This window comes from Pararge aegeria, chromosome Z (assembly GCF_905163445.1).
Source record: "Pararge aegeria chromosome Z, ilParAegt1.1, whole genome shotgun sequence".
NCBI classification, from domain to species: Eukaryota; Metazoa; Arthropoda; class Insecta; order Lepidoptera; family Nymphalidae; genus Pararge; species Pararge aegeria.
The window spans coordinates 16,258,058-16,277,559 of record NC_053208.1 but is presented as its reverse complement, the minus strand read 5'-3'; the positions used below and the strand labels follow the sequence as shown (position 1 = coordinate 16,277,559).

The 19,502-nt window shown below is 35.3% G+C and overlaps 3 protein-coding genes across 4 annotated transcripts in view; 2 read left to right on the top strand and 1 right to left on the bottom strand.

The window, feature by feature from the left end:
• Positions 1-559: 559 nt before the first annotated feature.
• LOC120636023 (peptide transporter family 1) overlaps positions 560-19,502 on the top strand; it is a 38,275-nt gene continuing 19,332 nt past the window's right edge. The window contains exon 1 of one of the 2 annotated variants that reach the window (XM_039907261.1): positions 560-698. In XM_039907261.1, coding sequence (XP_039763195.1) covers positions 642-698 — 57 coding nt within the window. In that variant the 5' untranslated portion in view covers positions 560-641. Of the gene's footprint in view, positions 699-4,600; positions 4,759-19,502 lie in introns of those variants that run through there. The other variant, XM_039907262.1, reaches the window with a different exon arrangement.
• Positions 10,710-13,263, top strand: LOC120636026 (uncharacterized serine-rich protein C215.13-like). Its single transcript, XM_039907266.1, has 2 exons — positions 10,710-10,929; positions 12,285-13,263. The coding sequence occupies exons 1-2, from the start codon at positions 10,740-10,742 to the stop codon at positions 13,163-13,165; spliced, it is 1,071 nt and encodes a 356-aa protein (XP_039763200.1). The 5' UTR covers positions 10,710-10,739; the 3' UTR covers positions 13,166-13,263.
• Positions 10,931-13,565, bottom strand: LOC120636025 (protein ALP1-like). The gene is made up of 2 exons (XM_039907265.1): positions 13,258-13,565; positions 10,931-12,158 (listed from the first exon to the last, which is right to left on the bottom strand). The coding sequence occupies exons 1-2, from the start codon at positions 13,536-13,538 to the stop codon at positions 11,282-11,284; spliced, it is 1,158 nt and encodes a 385-aa protein (XP_039763199.1). The 5' UTR covers positions 13,539-13,565; the 3' UTR covers positions 10,931-11,281.

Below are 19,502 nucleotides of genomic sequence, written 5' to 3'. Positions count from 1 at the left end.
ACCTCTCGCCTTACATGCTTCTGATAATAATTTTATTTTATTATTAACCTGCGAATGCGATCTATTCAACGTCCAGAGCTAAGTAATAAAAAAATATATCTGCCCTGAATGTTTTTCGCAAACCAAAAACCTTGGTTTGCTAGTCTATTTTCTACCAATGAATGAGCCATGATGAAATTATTTGTCTTTTTGAACAAGATTGATGTAGGCAAGAAATATTATCCTGCAGAAGTTTAAACCTTTATCGATATTTTTGTTTTTGCCGACTCAAATGCAACGTTTAAATGTAACAATCAATAATAAAAAAAACATACATTTAATATTTTATTTTCCCCTCCAAAGAATAATCAAACTAGTACCTAATACCCAATAAGTTATTTGAATTACGAGAGGAGGAAGGAAAGGAGAAAAATAAAGCATGAAACATGTTTGCAAAGTTACAGCAATTAAATTAATAATTGTTAATCTATGTGAAAATTACGTAATACTTTATTGCGAATCTGAAATACGTAGGCAGGTAGATGTACTGTGATTGCTGACGTAGGGATGTGTACACGAGCCTGTTGTTAGATAAGGTTCCTAAGCCTTCATTAAAAATGCATTAGCGAGTACTTCTATAAAAGAGTTCAAATACTACTGAAATGGAGTGTGAGGATATGCAAAACTGGAATCTTCTGACGAGGAGGAAAGAGATAAAGGTGAGTTATTGCTATTTGTCTACATATTTTATATTGTTATTCCAAATGTTAGATGGATTTAAAAAAGATAAATATGAGTTTTAAATAATTATGAGTTAGATAGAGATATCTACTTTATTGTTAGGCTCCTAAAATGAAAATATTCCAAAGATTTATTAGACAAAATCGATTGGAAATCTTCCATAGAGCATTAAATACGCATTAAGGAAAATGGACATACGTAGATAAGGAAGACTATCGCAATATAGCAATATGTAGGTACGTACTTATTATATAAGCTGTTATAGATTGCAGCGTATTGCAGAATTGCATTGCAGTACTTTAATCTTATTCTTACTGCTTTGTAATGATTTTAATTAGCGAAAAATTTTACGATGAGTACCAAAATCCGGACATACGTAGGCCTATGGTCATAGCAAAGGCTGACTGTTGTATGATATTTTTCTACCACGTAGTCTCCAAATTTCTTGCCGAGCTGAAATAAACTACCGCGTAGTTCCGCCCTGAGGCCCCAACGTCCATCGGTTCTCCGAGCTATGTGCCCTGCCTTTTGCCACTTCAGCTTCGCGACACGTTGAGCTATGTTTGTACCTCTAGTTCTTTCTATTATGAGGATTTCCTCATATCTGATTAGTTCAGAAACTTCTAACATAGCTCTTCCCATCGCCGGCTATGTGACTTTGAGCCTTTTTATATTACACATAAATTATTTGGATGCTATTTCCAAACGTGCGTCAATCAGTGCTGGGTGAGATTTTTTTTTTAACATATTTAACACATAAAACTGTAAACCAATAAGTAAAACACTCACCACATGCTACTAATATTATAAACGTCAATGTAAGTTTGTTTGTTACACTTACACACAAAAACTACTTAACCGATCCTCATGAAACTTTGTACACATATTCTTGGAAGTGTTAGAAGTAATATAGGATATTTTTTATCCCGACATTAAGCTCGGTTCCTTTGTGGGATGAGTGTTTGACAATTTTTCACCATAACTCCGACAAATTATAACCGATTTCAATAATTATTTTTGTACTATAGAGATTAGAATATGTGTTTAATTTTGCCCAAACTGTGGTTGGAGATAGAGGACAGAACTCCTCAGCGGACAGCATCAAACCCCTCATTTAAGGCTTAGCAATACTGAATACTTTAATTTTTTTTAGATCTACAACTAAATTTAATGCCACATCAAAAACAAAATCAAACGCAGACGAAATCGCGGGTAACAGCTAGTGCGTGTATAAATGCAGCCATGACATGTGACGAGCTTACGTACCTACTAGGATATTTTCTAATACGCCACGCCAAAGTTCTGAGGCAGCATCGCGTCGTTGGATTCGCTCGGTACGGTCGGTCGAAGACCATATAACTGATGCATATTCGATTACGCTTCTCACAAAGCAGTTGTATACAGATATTCGGTTACCGATGCGGTGTCACCATTGCAACACCTTCATACCCCAACGTCCATCAATAGATGTCAGGGTTGGTAAATGCTAGCCGTACTGGCCGGCTTCGGCCGTGGCTATTACCTATTACCACCTTAAGAAGACAGAATAAAATTATACTCCAAATAGATTATTCTAAATATTATTTCATGGTCATAAAATATCAAACTATATTTAGAGTAATTAGGTTAGTGGGGCTAAATATACGGATCACCTTGCTGGTGAGGAAACTTAGAATAGTAATGCATACGCTAACTTGTAATGTGATAAAAAGAAACTCCATATAGACACATGAATTTTATTTTATTGCAGTGATATTCAAAACAATGTCAGTTCATCATAATTTTAAATTACGCAAGACAGTTGCGGATGTGAATCCGGATATCCCCTCACTTATATTGTTATGCTTGAGTTCTGATTGAACAGCTCACTGCATGTTTAATTCAAGAAAGTAACTTTTATCTGAAACTCGTTGTTACCTTTGTAGTATGACACTAACTGTTGGAAAATGACTTTCATTATTACAACGAAGCAGTTATAACTCTTACTTATCTCGGTGGTCTTGTGGTATGCATGTTCAACTATGGATCATGGGACTCTAGTTTCGATTCCCGGGTCGGTCCAAGAACTTGTTAGGAATTGGGTTAGAAAATGAACCCTAATAAGTTTATTTTTTTAATAGTCATCATCATCACCATATCGAACCATTACCGGTCCACTACAGGGCACGGGCCTCCTCCCACAATGAGAAGAAGTTAAGGCCTTAGTCTAGCATGTTGGCCCATTGCGGATTGGTGGACTCCACATACCTTTGAGATCATTATGTAGAACTCTCAGGCATGCAGGTTCCCTCGCGATGTTTTCCTTCACCGTCGAAGCAAGTGATACTTTTTAATTACTTAAAACGCACATAACTTAGTAAAGTTAGAGATGCGTGCTGGGATTCAAACTCGGCCCCCCCGAATATGAAGTCGAGCTCTTACCCACTGCGGTTAGCGTTACCCTTTTTAATAGTAAAAGCCCGGAATAAGAAATGTGTGTTGTTCACCGTCTTGCTCTCGGACCTCGGAACCGGTGCTGTTAAAGCTCACCAACCAGTATTGAAGCAGCGTCGTGCGGTCATGCTCTAAAGACTTGTCTCCTAGGAAGTCCTATGAGAGAGGAGGCTGGGGCTCAGAAGTGGAACGTTGACAGGCTGATTATAATAACCATTAGCATCATTATTATAAGCATAGGATTCCAATAAAATCCGATTTAAAGCGACGTGCTTTTATTCATCAGCTACTTGGTTAATATAAAATAATATATATAAAAAAAAATTGGACAAAGACTTTGACTTTGAACTAAAAAGCAATAAATAAATATTTTCTACAACATTTTTACGTCGGTGCCAGGTAAAATGTAGAAAGTTACTATGTTTTATAGATCATATACATCGTATTCCTTTTTATATAGTAGCAAGGAAAATACCAGTTATTTTCTACATTTTATTTGGCACCGACTTAAAAATGCTGTAGAAAATATTTCTTGCTTTTTAGTTGTATAATAACGTCGGGTCTTTTTGTCAAAAAAAATATTTCTCTCTTTTTAGTGGAAAGATGTGAAGACATCAAAGTTATAATAGCCAAATGTCAACTGATCATAACCTTCTACAAAATATTTTTTTTCCCGAAGTCGAGCGTTAATTCTTGAGGAGTTCTCCCATCAGCTCCTTTATTGTGTCGAGCATAAATTGCTTACCTACTGTATACCATAGTCGAAGCGCAACCAGTTTAATACTTATTATTGTGTAGTTCCGGTGGCCATCAGTGGCTTCATCATTAGGTTCACTACTTAAATCGCTATAGGTGTCTCTAAAATATCGGATGAGTTCCCTCAATTTCTCCAAGACAAGGGGTTTTGTAGAATCATCCAACTGATCCTGACCCGGTAAAAATGGGACCACATGGGAAGTATACACGGTTTATAAATGACGAGTTCTGAGCTTACAAACATACAAAATCTCCTCCTTTTTTGTAACTTAAAAATAATTTAGATTTAAAGAAGTAAATAGCAAAGTAAATAGCAGCAGGACGGACGAAAAAAGAAGAGAGTACCTAATGTTAGTAATCGTTTCAGCCTGCTTACATTTTCGCAATAACAAGCAACAATTGAAAAAGCGTGCAGCACCCAGTTCAAAATTCTCTACATTTAGAAAGGGGGTGCCAAGCAAGACATGATTATATACACGATAACGTTAAAAATAAGTTTGATTTAAATTAATATTTGTAGTCGTTTAAAACGGATATTTATGTATTAGCGTTACTCGTTCTTGACTCGGATCGTAAAACAAAAATCGAGGTGCTTGTTAATAGCCGATTCCAACTGAGACCAAGAGAGCACGATTGACAATCGCGATAATAATTATAAAGGTAACCTGTCAGTACTTAGTTGTGTCCGTGGTCGCTATTTGTGCGCTCGCCTCGATGTAAGCGCAACGTATTTACGAGTACGTCAATATTATTATGTTTCGCGCATATTAAAAAAAAACAGTAAAATAATAAAAGTGGAAGTTAAATAAACCGAAATAAACTTACACGATGGCTGCTAAGGAACCTGGGGTCAGTATCAAATCATATTAAATTGCAGCCAGAATTAAAGTATTAAAGTTGCGATTTGCTATCCAATTCTAGGTTAGCAGGTAGGTATATTTATGAACTTTCTAATGTTTGTGTTTGTTTACTATTTTATCTTGAATTTAAAAATGGCAACCAATCGTATATAAAATTATAGCATTGCTAATTCGACAATTTATTTTTAAAATCTACTATTTGTGATAAAAGTCTCAGTACTTTTACACTTACTCTTGAGGGTAGGGTTTTTTAAATGAAGGAATTATCTGATTCAAATTGTGCTTTGCGTTTTGTACTATAAAATAGTTGCGAATAATTTGATGGTGTACATACAATACAAAAAGTCATTTTTAATAGATCTGGTTTCCTGGTTGAGTTATTGAGAAGGCGATTTTTTATTGTATTTTTCCTGAAATATTTAGTGCAGTACATTTTTTATTTACTGTTTCGAACCTTCGTGAAACATTAATTAACCTGATTATACCTTGTTATTCCAGTTTTTGTAAATACTTTTTGTAATTAACAGGATAAAAAGTTGGCTGCGTCCCAAGCTTGGGCGAAGGCATTCTTTATACCTACCTAATTAAGATTGAGTCGGTCATAGCCAGTGGATATAACTTCGCCTTGACTTTCGGGGGGCCGAGTTCGAATGCCAGCACAAACCGCCTTACTTTTCATGTTCTGTGCGTTTTAAATAATTAAAAAATATCACTTGCTTCGACGGTGAAGGAAAATATCGTGGTGAAACCTGGATGCCAGTGAGTTCTACATAATGTTCTCAAAGATATGTGGAGTCCACCAATCTGCACTGGGCCTGCGTGGTGGACTACGGCCTTAACCCCTTCTCATTGTGGGAGGAGACCCGTGCCATGTAGTGGGCCGGTAATGGGTTGATATGATGATGATTAAGATTAGGAGGGCCAGATTTTTATTCTGTATACGTGTGCTGTTAAGGCATGTGTGGCTCTGTATAATGCCCTAAGCTATATGGTGCTGATTTTGGATTAAACCTTAAAGTTCATAACATTCTTCCCTGTAGAAGTCAAATTCTCCGTGGTGGCTAAGCAAGTGAAAGAAAGAGTATTTCGTTAAAATAGTTTCTCAGTGCTTTATTTTAAATGTCGTTAATTATTATTCCTCGCGTAATTCTATGGGTATTCATAAAATAATATATTTTATTTAAATAAATAACTTCCATGTAAGTATGCGTAAGTAACTGATTATGAGATGTAAAGTACTTATCTATACTTAGTATAATAATTTAAAATAAAATATTACGACCCCGTAAATGCCGCACCGATTCACTTACGTGCGTACCGTGTTATGTAGTGTAGTGTACCGGTATCTTAGTAGTGTTAAAAAGACGCAGATTTTAATGTTTAAACATCGACCAAGAATTTACGTTGGATAAAGATAATCACACAGCGAGCGATAGAGAGAGCTGTGCTTGGAGTATATCTACTTCAAATCAAATCAGAAATGAGGAAGTCCGTAGAAGAACTAGAGTTACTAAACGAATCGCGAAGCTGCAGGTGCAATGGGTGGAGCACTAGCTGTCATAACTGATGGGCATTGGGGTCCCAAGGTGCTGGAATGGCGACCCCAAAAAACGAAACTAGAACGAGGTCGACGAGTTAAACGAGCAGGTGGAAACCGATTGAAACTAGCGGCCCAAAACCTTGGACTTTTAAATACATGGATCCAGCCGTGGACGTCAATCGATTGATATGATGATGACACCTATGTAGGTAAATTTGTTCCATCGATTCTGTATATCATGCATACGCATTCTAGAGTTATCCCATTGCCCATTAAATACACTACTTAGCGTGTGCCGTGTGCCAATCGTATTAATAAAAAGTGTTATAAAAAATAAAAATGCTTACCTAATTGTGAATATGACCCGACGGCTCGTAAAATATTAAGGTATTACCAAAAATATTTTACGAGCAGTCAGGGCATATACACAACTGTAACGGTATATTACGAGACGGCAGAATCAAGTTCGTTTTTTATGTTATTGCGGAAAAACAGGTAGTCTTTAAGAAATAAACTGTTTTTTTTTTCGTATCCGCGCCATGAATCTGCACGATATATATGTAGTACAGTGTAGAGTATACCTGCTATGCAAAAATATTAAGGACCACAAGCGTCAAATGTGAAGGACGTCAAATCAGAGTCATCACCATAATGTTGTACAATGATTGATGAGAAGATTTTGAGGATATTGATGCAAGACGATGCAGATTTCATTAATAGCAACAGTCCACTGCTGGACCTCACCCAACGGAAGGGCTTTCCCATCATCACCACGCAAGATAATGGTAATAACACAGAAGACTCTGTTGCCCGCTCTCTGTTTTATTACCTTAGTGGCCTCGTACTATGTACACTCCCAGGAAGAGGGGGATGGTGACAACTGTATACTGACCTGCCGTCACTACACAACACGGCACTGAGAAAGTATTATATACATTGAGCTAGACAATTTCTTAGACGGAGGTGAAGGCCATTTCCCAGCTGCAGTGCAGTGATCACTTTTGAGTACCCGTAGAATGGTAATGAGTTGGAGTTTGTTAACCTTTGAGCAGCCCAGCGGGTTGATGGTTGTTATCCTCTCTCCCAATAAAGACCAGCGCCCAGCAGTGGGATAAATAATGATGATAAAGAACACCATAACAAAAAGTCATAAAAGACTTAAGTTTAACGTTTGGACAATATCTATATGTTAGATAACAGTTATAAGACAGTCAGTTTATTGCTTTCAGATTTTGTGATAAGAAGAGCTTATCTTAATCTAACTCTTGTATCCGTTTCGTAACAAAAGTCTTGTAACTTTATCACTTTTTTGATAACAACAATCAAAAGTCATGAAGTGTTTCTATCATGTGTCAAGCACTCAATGTTGTCAGTCAAAAAAAGGATTATGGTCGAAAAGATACTATATGAATTCAATAGGGTATCTTTCTATTTTCATCCAATTCAATTTAAATAATATTTAGCCTTTGTTACTTCCGGATAAAATACTTGGTAAAATAGGTTCAATAATTTCAGAGTTTGTCGTTTACTAACAAACAAATCACTCTTTACAATATTAGTATACAAAAAACTGTTTATGTTGGTACATAGATTTATGGATAGGTTTTATAGGTAGGTAGCACTGGGTAGATTCTAAGGCGTGGGTCGAATTTCTATGCTTCAGCAGAATTTTATTTTGGGACCGGCGGTATAGGTCGTTGCCTTCACATAATCATGTAGGTAGGTATGATAGGTACCCATAATATAATATTAGTACAATGATAACCTATCGATTGTTATTAATTGCAAGTGTTCTCTCAACAACAACCCTGTTTCTGTAATTGAACTAAATACCTCCAATCCGAGGCCATAAGTACAATGGCAGCCCTTCAAAGATAGTGTCGGTTTGTTAGTTTTATCTGAAGAGGGTTAACATAAGAAAAGAAAATACATATCTGCCTATTTGTATAGTTTTCGTGATTATAGATAGGTATCTATCGAGTAGGAGTGCTAAGCGTTCGACAGGTTTTACTTTTTTTTTAAAGTCGCGTGATTTATGTGGAAAAATTGTAGGCGTCCGGGCTCTGGCTTTTACTGTATTTTATTTGGCAAAACAGGATCTCATAATATCGCTCGGTTTCTGTATAAACTGAAAGTTATATCGCTTTTTGAATGCTACCTGCTAAATTTTATAGCAATCTGCTATAAGTTGAAGATATGTCAAAGACTTCCGCAAAGTGCTTATTTAGTTAATATAAGGCCTCGATAATTATTATTAGCTATCCTTCCTGTTGATTGGTTGCATTATGACCCCTCGACCCATCCTTGTTTAGACGATGCTAAGACAAATTGGTAAGTATTTTGAAAATCTATTGCCGGCCGTCGTCGTGTTAAGCCTGTATTTACGCGTTGACTATAACCGTTCACACCGATTTTACCTTTAAAAATTTGAAAATATCGACGTTTCGTACCTATTCCCTGTTTTCTCATCCAAAACTGGGCCAATTAAATTTATTTGTGCTTGAAAATTTTATGAGAGCTTTTTGACCTTCTTTCTTCGTGTTATTTTTTTCGATGATGTTGATGACGATGATGATGGGATACGAATAGAGCCTACTTGACTATAACTAGTACTAGTTTATCACCGCTATACACACAGTACGTGTACAGTATGGCATATGAATAGAGCCTTTAAATACATCGTACGTGCAGGTTAGATTACTTAGGCTATAACTTTTAAGCAATGAAAAATGTAGCTGTAGGTATAACAATTATCTCAAGAATGGAGAATCATGTTCGTAAATAGATAGGTATATACCTACTTGAATTGGTAGTTATTTATCTTCTTTATGGATACTGTATCATGAATGGTACCTACAATATGTAAAGGTCCCTATACACCGACACGATTTCAACGGCAAGTGCACTCGCGTAAGTGTAGCAAGCATCACCGGGCTACCGTATACCGTCGGGTCCGCAGGGTGATACGTATCTCGCGACAGCAATGCGACAAGCGTAAATCTTGCAATCACTACTGTCAAACGTCACTTTTGTTCATTTATTGTATCTATCGGTGAAAAGTACATTAATGTATGCCTAGGTATCTTCTTTGATTAGACGTTACTTACTTAGGCATTGGCGTATTCGTCATTAGTGAAAACGGGCATAAAGTCACAAATTCTGGGTTTAATACAGTATATTAAACCCAGAATTTGTGACTTTATCTTCTTCACGATTTTCACTACTCAACTCTTATAACCTGACTTGTCTATGGTTCTTGTCACAAGGTGGAGGTATTTTTTTGTTTGTATTATCATATTTATAACTTTTCCGATGGATTTTAGGTTATTAAAAGAAAGTGTCAGTTTACGAGTCCTCTAAACTTTCCGCCGAATTGGTGTTGTATTTTTAGATGGCGCCTAACATCGTTAGTCATCACATAAGATTTCGTGAAACGTTTTTTTTTTTCTCTGTGAATCGCCTAAATCACTAGGCATCCGATTAAGGCGGTCCCTAGGTTATAAGAAAACGGGCATAATTAGTATAATTTCATAAGTACAATTTTGTTTTTACGTTACAGTGTCGATAATCGAAAACGATCGCGAGCGTACTAGGTACCTAACTACTAATCTCGCATTAAATGTAGGTAAACATGGTCAATTTAAAGCCAAGGATATAAACCTATTAACGAAATAGCCTATACTTGCAACTTTGCATGGCATGTTGCCCTGAATAGTAAATAAAACGTAGGTAGGTATATAATACCTGTCAAATGCAATCATTACCTTCACTGAGTCTCATTTCGTCCAACAGTTTGCCTTGACATACCTAAGTACTCGGTCGAGACAATGAAAAACGGCTTGATAAGTCGCTGTATAGTAGGTTTCACTACAAAAGAGCGACGATATAAATATACCTTCGTAGAGGGGAATTAATAATAGTAAATGAGTCCGATTATATTTATTGATGAATTATTATTGAGTGTGATAAACAGTAAGTATACATAATTATTATCGTAATGATGGCAAGTCTTGATGTAAACATTTTATCCACTTATCGGGTAAAAGGTAAAAACTATAAATTAAATAATTAGAGAAAGTATACAAAAAATATCCTTAAAAATTAAACAAAAAAAACAAAAAACTATTTTTATTAATTAGAAATAATAAAAATACAGCATTTTACCCGAGACAGATACTCGTATTACGGTTTTCTGGTGATATTTTAGCAATTAAAACGCACATAGGTAACTAAGTGTGGTTTTACAGTGACGCTTTCGCCAGCGCAGTTGGTAAGCGTCGCGGGCCACGAGCTTTGCGTCTCATGGATCATTACATAGTCACGCGGATGGCCCGCGTTGACGGCAATTCAGCCGCGCTTTTCAACCGCGTGCGGGCGAGGAGTCATTGTGTTCAGTGTGCGTTGCACAGTCTCGCCGGTCGGACGCGCGCATGCGTACCGTCGTCGCCAAAATGAATGCGAATTATATCGATACGGGTCGATTGATTGAAGAAGTTCGCTTTCGACCGTTGCTGTGGGATCCATCGAACGAATTATACAAAAACAAAGACGCAAAAAATAAGGCTTGGGAAGAAGTTGGAGAAGCAATCTTTGGAGAAAATTACATAAAGAAAGACAAAGGTATGTTTATAAAATTTGTATTTTTATCAATTACATTTATAATATAAAATTTATATTATGTTGGTATAAAAGTCGTCGTTAAACATATGTAGGGTAAGATTTCAATCGATATGTAGGGTAAGATAAGGTAAATTGATCAATTTTACTTGTTGGAGCACTATCTTTATGGATTTAAAAATAAGATTGTGGATTTTTGATGATTTGAACACTCTTCAACGGTTTACTTGCAGAAAAAACACATTAGATTAGTCATAAATGACTATGAATCATCACTATAGTCTATACTTGAAAGGACGACAATGAATTCAATTCCACTAATAAGTTCTTTCAAATAGGTACTAGGTAGGTACCTCTAGAATATTTGTCTGTCTTGCCACGAAACACTGCCAGCAGGCGATATAAAGTAATCGGCAAACACTTCGCGTAGTGTGTTTCCTGTTCTAGAAACTGGCTGAAGATTCATGTCAATCAAACCACTAATGCTTAATAAGTCATTTCCATTGTAGCCGTCTCGCACTCTGATAAAATTGTGTAATACGCAACAAGCTTTAACTATAGTTTTTGCGTTGGAGAAGCTCACGTTCATTGGAGTGTGAAACACTCTAAACTTGTTTGATAATATTCCAAATGTACATTCTATGTACCTTCTGGCACGGCTTAGACGGTAATTGAATATCTTCTGTTTGTGGCTCATATCATTTCGAAGATAAGGTTTCATCACATAGTTCGATATGCCAAATGCACCATCACCAATTATTATATGAGGTGCCACAATATTAGATCCTTGCAGGTACTTTGGAGCCGGTAACCTTAAATTATTTCTTTCTAACTGTTGAAATAGTACACTGTTTTGGAATATGGTGGAATCAGAGTTTTTCCCACAAGAACCAATGTTGACATAAGTAAAGCAATAGTTGGCATCGCACATTGCCAGAAGGACAATAGAATAAAAATGTTTGTAATTGTAAAACATTGACCCTCCACCTGCGGGATTAACTATGCGTATATGTTTACCATCTATTGCCCCACAACAGTTAGGAAAGTTTGCATACATCTCAAACTCTGCACTAATACGTTGCCACATTTGCGTTGTCGGTTGAGGAATGCATTCTTCGCGTAGTTTTTCCCATATCTCACAGCAAACTTCCTTGACGATTTTGCTTATAGTAGTAACGCCCATTCTGTATGTGACATGTAGATCGGAGTAAGTGTTCCCAGTAGCTAAGAATCTGAAAAAAATATATATAATTATTAGAACTAGTAGAAAGTTCCAAGTAGGAAAGGATTCATAAAAAGTACAAGTGAGAAGGCGTGATACACAAAATATTATTTTTGCCAATTTTTTTTTGTTTCAGATAAGCTTTTACGTCAAAGATGGAAATCTGCAAGAGATGGATATTTCAAAACCAAAGCTAATATGAAAAAAGCACCATCTGGTAGCGGGGCAAAAACCGTTACAAAATACATTTATTTCAAAGAATTAAACTTTCTTGATCGTATCACTGAAAACGAAGTTTCAGAATCTATGTACAACATTAATGAACAATCAAGTTCATCTGAAACAATAGCTCACGTAGTAAATAACGACGAAATTTCTGGCTCTTCTCAAAACAGTTCTACTCCGGTGGCTGACCAAGATAAACCAACATGGACTCGGAAGAGGAAACATGAACGGGTACAAGAGAACTCCGCGTTTGAGAAAAAGTTGGTAGATTTGTTAGACAAAAATATGCCAGACATAAGCTCTGACGATTTGTCATTTTTTAATTCTCTAGGTCCAATACTAAAATCTTTTAACAGTTATAAAAAACTATTATTTCGTTCCAAAGTATTGCAAATCGCCATGGATCTCTCCGCGCCAACTTCAAGTGGCACTACGTCGACGTCCAACATCTTGTCACCAGAACATAACTCAAATTCTACTACAACATCAACAACCAATCATTCTAATGATACTACTACGCAACGAGGTTATCAATCAGCAAGTCAATATTACACCGTCATGTCACCAGAAAATGATTCTAATTCTTCTGTAATGTGTGCAACCAATTCATCATATTTTTCAAACCAAACGCTACCAGTCAACGAATCAATGTCTAGTACCACCACTCAGCAAGGCTATCAAACAGCAAATCAATATGATCCTCATTCAACAGTCAATAATTCTGTTCAGCAAAGCTGTGAAGAAATACAGCACTTTCCAAATATTGCATCAGAAAACGACAATTTCTATTAATTACATTTCAACGAGTTTTGTTTTTTTGATTGTTTAAATTTTCTAAATAAAGTAATTACTAAAAATTAAATAGTATTTTTCATGCCACTTACCTTAAGGTAATCGCCAACTTTTCAACTGGTTCTATAGGTGCTCGACGTAAACTTGATCTTTTTAAATTATGTTCTATCTTGCAGAGTAATTCATTAAATGTTGTTATAGACAGACGAAAATGTTTAAAGAACTTGTCACTATGTTCTCTTAAATCCGCAAACGATGTAGAGAACGCGCCTCTCAGCAATCTAGTGGCATTGTAAGGATGTACTTGTATACGTCGTCGTCGTTGCCTTTTTTTCCATAAGTAATATAGTATAATAAATACGAGAAGTCTCATCACGACTGTATGAGCCGGCAAACCGATCACGACTGTACGAGGCGGCTAACCGCGCGACTAGCTTTAAACTAGTTTTATAGTTTCGAGCGGGTCATCCGCGCGCTTACCACCCGCGCGGACAGTAAGCGTCACTGTAAAACCACACTAAGAAAAGTTAGGTGCGTGCTGAAATTCGAACTAAGCACCCCGAAAGTAAAGTCCAAGTGTTACCCACTGAGCTATCACCGCTTTGGTATTATTAGTCTTCTTTATTGTTAATAATCACAAAAAACTAAATAAATACAGAAAAAACAACTGGCAAATCATTATCATCAAAAGTTAAAAGTCAGCGCTCTTTTGCTGTTATTGATTTATAACAACCTACGTAATCGGTCGTTTTCCTTCTTATGAGATGTCGCGCGGTCGAAATTTTATATAGCACCAAAGTATTTTATCTACTATAATGTTTTCACATCGAAGTGAATTTTTTAACGACATCTATGTATAATTACCGGCTTGATTTCTATGGTGGTATCAGATAGAGAATGTCCACAAAAGTTTTGATTTCGATATTGTTTGGCATAGGCAGCAGTGGCGTGCATAGGGGGTTTTTACGAGGGTAGGCCGAAATCCGCCGGATCGGTAAAGCCGGAAATCTCATAAAATTGAAAAATTCTCCTTCTATAAAAGTTGTATGAAATTTTAAGGGTAGGCAGTGCATTTGTGCTTATACGAAGGCCACACCACTTGTAGGTAGGTAGGTACAAGTTTTGTACGACTAATTTTGAATATTATAATAGGTATGATAAAGATCTTAAATGTTAGTTGTTTTTGTTGTTAAGATAAGTTAAATGTTAGTTATGTTTATGTGTTGCGTAACAACAAAATACTATTTTTTAAGTGGTTTGGAAAATACTAATATACGTATATATATGAGATACGTACTAATCACTCTCTTTACATACGTAGTATTCTACATATTTAATGTTAGTTTTTTATTGTTTTTATTTAGTTTAGTTTTTAATTATTCTATTTATGTTATAGTGTAGTGTGTCGTGATGGGTCATAGATACTAAATAAATAAATAAATTAATTAATTTGGTATGTTATATTGTCGGTAAACCGAAACCGAAAACCGGTGAAATATCTTTTTTTGAGGCCTATCTAGAGTAGGCACCTAGTCTCCCTCATTAAACTTTTTTCTAATATTTACTTGGTATCCATAAATACCTAAGCAAGATTTCAATCAATACGCAATAACTATTTAAACCCAAAACACCAAATCTGGCAATAATAGATATGATATCTATAATGTAGCAATATATTATTTTTCTGTTTGACCTAGATAATGGTAGATTGTTGAACATGGGGGTAATGCAAAGTCTTAATCGCAATCGTAACGAGGCATTTATGACAAAGACAGCTAAACCCATGCTTTAAATAGTCTTCTTTTCAAATCATGCCAGACAATAAAATCAAGGCTAGCATAATAAAATATATCGTCAACAATCGACTTATTTATTAAATAATGAATTTTAAATTAATCAATACCTACTCTTTAGTTCACGTTTCACTGGTTCTGACCAGTGAGAGGGACGCAATCTTTCGCCGAAGCGATATAAAAGCAATATTAGAATGAATAGAATTTTCCATGGATATTTCACAAATCGCATAACAGCCCATAGAAATATTGAATTTCAGTATAAATTTATAACTCCTTACCCCGTAAACCCTTTTGAATGTAATAACGTCGTATCCATTAAATAAGAGGTCTTGTAATAAGGCATTATCGAGCGATCGATCAAACCTCCCACCAGACCACACCAGAGAAAATTCAGATATTAAAATCCCAATTAATACAATTACCTACCGGGCATCGAACACGTGTTCATAAGCTCAGAAAACAACAAAATACTATTTTTTAAATGGTTTGGAAAATACTAATATACGTATATTATATGAGATACGTACTAATCACTCTCTTTACACTACGTATGTAACTCTTTAAAATCTACGTTGTATTCTCTAAACCAAGTATTAAATTTGTATTTTGTTGTTTTTTGAGCTTATGACACTTGCTCAATGTCCGGTTAACTTGTTATACGACACGACCTACAAGATTTTTTGTGCAAGATAAACAAAGATCTTGCAAAGTAGTGATGAAACTAATACAGACCTACATTTATTCAAGGATAAGATAAAAACAGATAAAGATAATAAAAGAGAAAATAAAACATATAATGTTATAGAGAAGACGTAAAACAAAGACAACTCCTTAGCTCATAATTTTAATATGCTAAAGAAATAAATCTCCACTGACAATGAACAATCACATTCCTTATAAATTATGCATACCGAAAGTTTATTGTCAAGACCCATCTAAACACCTTGACAGCGTGTTTATGAAAACTAAAATCGGTACACTATACATACCGGTACAACTAAAATCGGTACATACTTATAATAATAAGTATAATAAAAGTGAGGAGTTTTTTTGTTTGAACGCGCTAATCTCTAGAACTAACACTAAGATTTGAAAAATCTAAAAAAAGTCTAAAAGCTAGTTTACATAACGATGATCGAACGTAGTAATAGTTAGGTTACGCGATTCGGTGGGTCGGTGATCGTAATACAATGTGTAGAATAGCGAATGAAAGTTTGTATGTAAACTCATAAGAAGTTGTAAGCCGCGAAGTATGCCGTTTTACATTTTTTTTCTGCGTAGTTCATGTTTTCAAACGACCTAACAAAATGAGGAGGTTCTTAATGCGACTGTAAAATGCCAAGTAAAATGTAGAATATAACTAGATAATTTCCTTGCTACTATATAAAATACATTACATTTTTCTTGGCATCGACTTAAAAATATTGTAAAATATATTTATTTCTCGATTTTTGTTTGTTTTCCTAAGTCGGTGCGTTTTTGTTAAAAACATTTTTTTTTGCATACCTACCTTTCGAGGAAGGTTATGTGGGAGCCATAATTACCACAAAACCCTAGTGAGTGTAGTGTTATTTAAAGTGAACTCCTCGGTACTAACGGTATCCTCCTTCAACCTTGGTGTCCATCATTGTGTTTTTGAGTTGAGTCAGTGGAGATTTCTGAGTTTACGTAGGTAGGTAGAGTGGTTGTGAGTTAGTTCTTATAGAGAAGTACTGGTTGAGAGTACTACCTGTTTAACTGTTATACTTGCAAGCCCTTAGAAAAGCCGAATGAGTGGTGCAAGATGGGATTGATTGACCTGATTCCGTGACAATTAACTCAGTTTTAAACTTTAACTTCAACCAATTTGAAAAAAAAATAATGAACAAAAATAACAATCATAATCTTCTGTCAATTATAAACTGCGCATTCAATTGCAATATCGTGTCATAAATTTTCAATCATCAGTGTGCAAGAACAGACTATTGTTACGTTGTTAATTGTGATTAAACTGTGCAACGATTAAAATATAGGTACTACAGGAAATTTAGAAAATTCAGTAACTAATAAAAATGAATTGAAATGAAAATGAAATACAAATAAAATAAAAATGATATGAAAATGACAATTAAATGAATATGAAATGAAAGTGAACTGAAAATAAAATAAAAATGAAATGAAATTAGATATGCAACTAAAGTGCGAGTAATGAAGTCTTGCATCCAATCCAGAGAATCCATTCCTCGAGCAAGTCTAAACTTCCTGGAGGAATGGATAACTAGACTAATTATGTGCTTTAAGGGACTTCAAAAAGAGAGAGAGTCTCAAATAAATTCACGGACGTACATACTCGTACGATCTAAAACGGTAAATGATAATGTTCGGATTGAGCAGATGGTCCTCTTGTACACATGCAAAGAACTCTGTCCTGTTGAGACTGCTGTTTTCATTAACATGAAGTGTAGGGGCTAAGCCTCAGGTGCCTATAATAGCACCGACAAAAACGCCCTTTAAACCGTCACGTAGATGTTTGAAGGCAGAATCAAGCATGGGGTAGCGCTTGTCCGCGGTTGTACCTACAACCGCGGACAAGCTCTAAAACTAAATCACATCTAAATACACGAAAAGGCATAAATTAAGATTACCTAAGACTGGAACTAAGAATGGCAGTAAAACTTAGGTTGAGGTAGCACTGCTATACAACAGTCTAAACAGATTATTTGCGAGAAATCTTAATAAACGCGCTACCTTTTATTTTATTTTACTGCTAAAAGCTGTTATAAGTTTATGCTGCTAGTTTTGTATCATACTAACTAGAAAATATATTATCACTTCTTAATGTTAATTTTAATTTCTCATAAGTGAAACTGTTTCTATTGAGAATAAATATCTTTAAACCTAAGCTCAGTCACAAAAAATTCAACTACTACTAAAAGTAAATCTTATATTAAAAAATAAAAACGTGTGTGTACTTACGAGTATGTACACGCGTTATATTTCTTTGGCGTAACAAGATAAAAATGTTTTGAAAAATTGTATCTGACGCCTTATTCTACGTTTTGTAGAGAAAACGACACTAACAATAGAAAAAAAGTTTTGTTTGAATTATTCAATGTCAACTGTACAACCTTTTTTAGAAAAACTAAAATGTTGACTATAGATAACTACATGGTGTCGGTTTTTTGTGACGATGTGCGCGCGCATCGTAAAATTTATTCTCACCATTTTTCCCTAACGCGCCCAAAGAAGTATAACTTCAATATAAAGCTAAAAAGTTTTTTTTATTTGTTTGTTTGTTTGCTTGAACGCGTTTATTACAGGAACTACTGGTTCGATTTAAAAATTTTTTTCAGTGTTAGATAGCCTATTTATCCAGAAAGTCTATATCTAAGAGCTAAGAGCAATAGGAGTATAGCACCAATGAAGAATGCTTAAAAATCCGGGGGCTATGTTCCTTTTCCTCTGCGGGCGCTGCCTAAACGGCTTTTAAATATGCCTATCTTTTAGGCTCACTATATAACCTCTTTTATCTTTACCAAATTTGTGCTAAAACAATTCATTATTTGCGAAATTATTTTTATGAACATGATGTTAATTCTTATTGAAATAAATCTGTTATTCTTCTCTTGTATTTAGTTAAAACCCAAATTACCTTATAATTGCCAACATTCGATTTTTTGAATATCTAAGTGGAAGATTATGTTAGAATTTAGCCCGCAATAGATTTTCGCCGGAAGAGAGTTAACAGCCTTGAGAGATTCCTCGGAGCGTAGCTAATGGAATAGCAAGATGTCTAAGTTGTACTGCAGTAATTAAGACAAAGGAAACCACTAATTTCCCGAATACGTTATAAGTATAGTGTTGAATTACTAAACTGAAATATACTTACTTATTTTTTAACAATTGTAAATTTTGAGAGTACCCAACGACGGGTGCCAAGAGTATCCTGTTAATAAATCCGGTTATCAAAAATAAGACAGTCAAAATGAAGGAGGTTCTCCATGTAATTTTTTTATTTTTTTGCTCAATTAATATTGGTAATTATGACAAAACTGTAACGTATATAATAATTGCTCGGTATTTGAACACTTAGATACTTAGATGGGTAAGGAGTACAAGTAAAATTATTAAGTAAACTAACATATCTAATGATATGGTAAAAGGAACCTGTGTATTAGACACGGATTACGGTCCAAAAACCCATACTTTTTATACGTCGCCCTAAGAGGAGAACTGAGCCTCCCAGGAGGCACCCTTGAGGTCGACGTTTCCCTCTTCCCTCCCTCCCTTCTTTTTATTTAATTCATTTCATAAGAGTTATAAAATCCGTTAACCAATCTGATATAGGTACTCAGTAGCTGCACAAGGCTGGACAATGCCATTTTATACTTGCAGGAGCTATTCAAAGTTTCATCATTCAATTTGTTTAACAATATAGACCAGTGAAAAATTCTGAGATTAACTTCTGTTATCCAAGTAAAGGAGAACACATAATACTTTTCTTTGTATAATTTTAACTTTAAAGTCGTTGCAGAGCAATCAAATTATTAAGATTCGGTGTA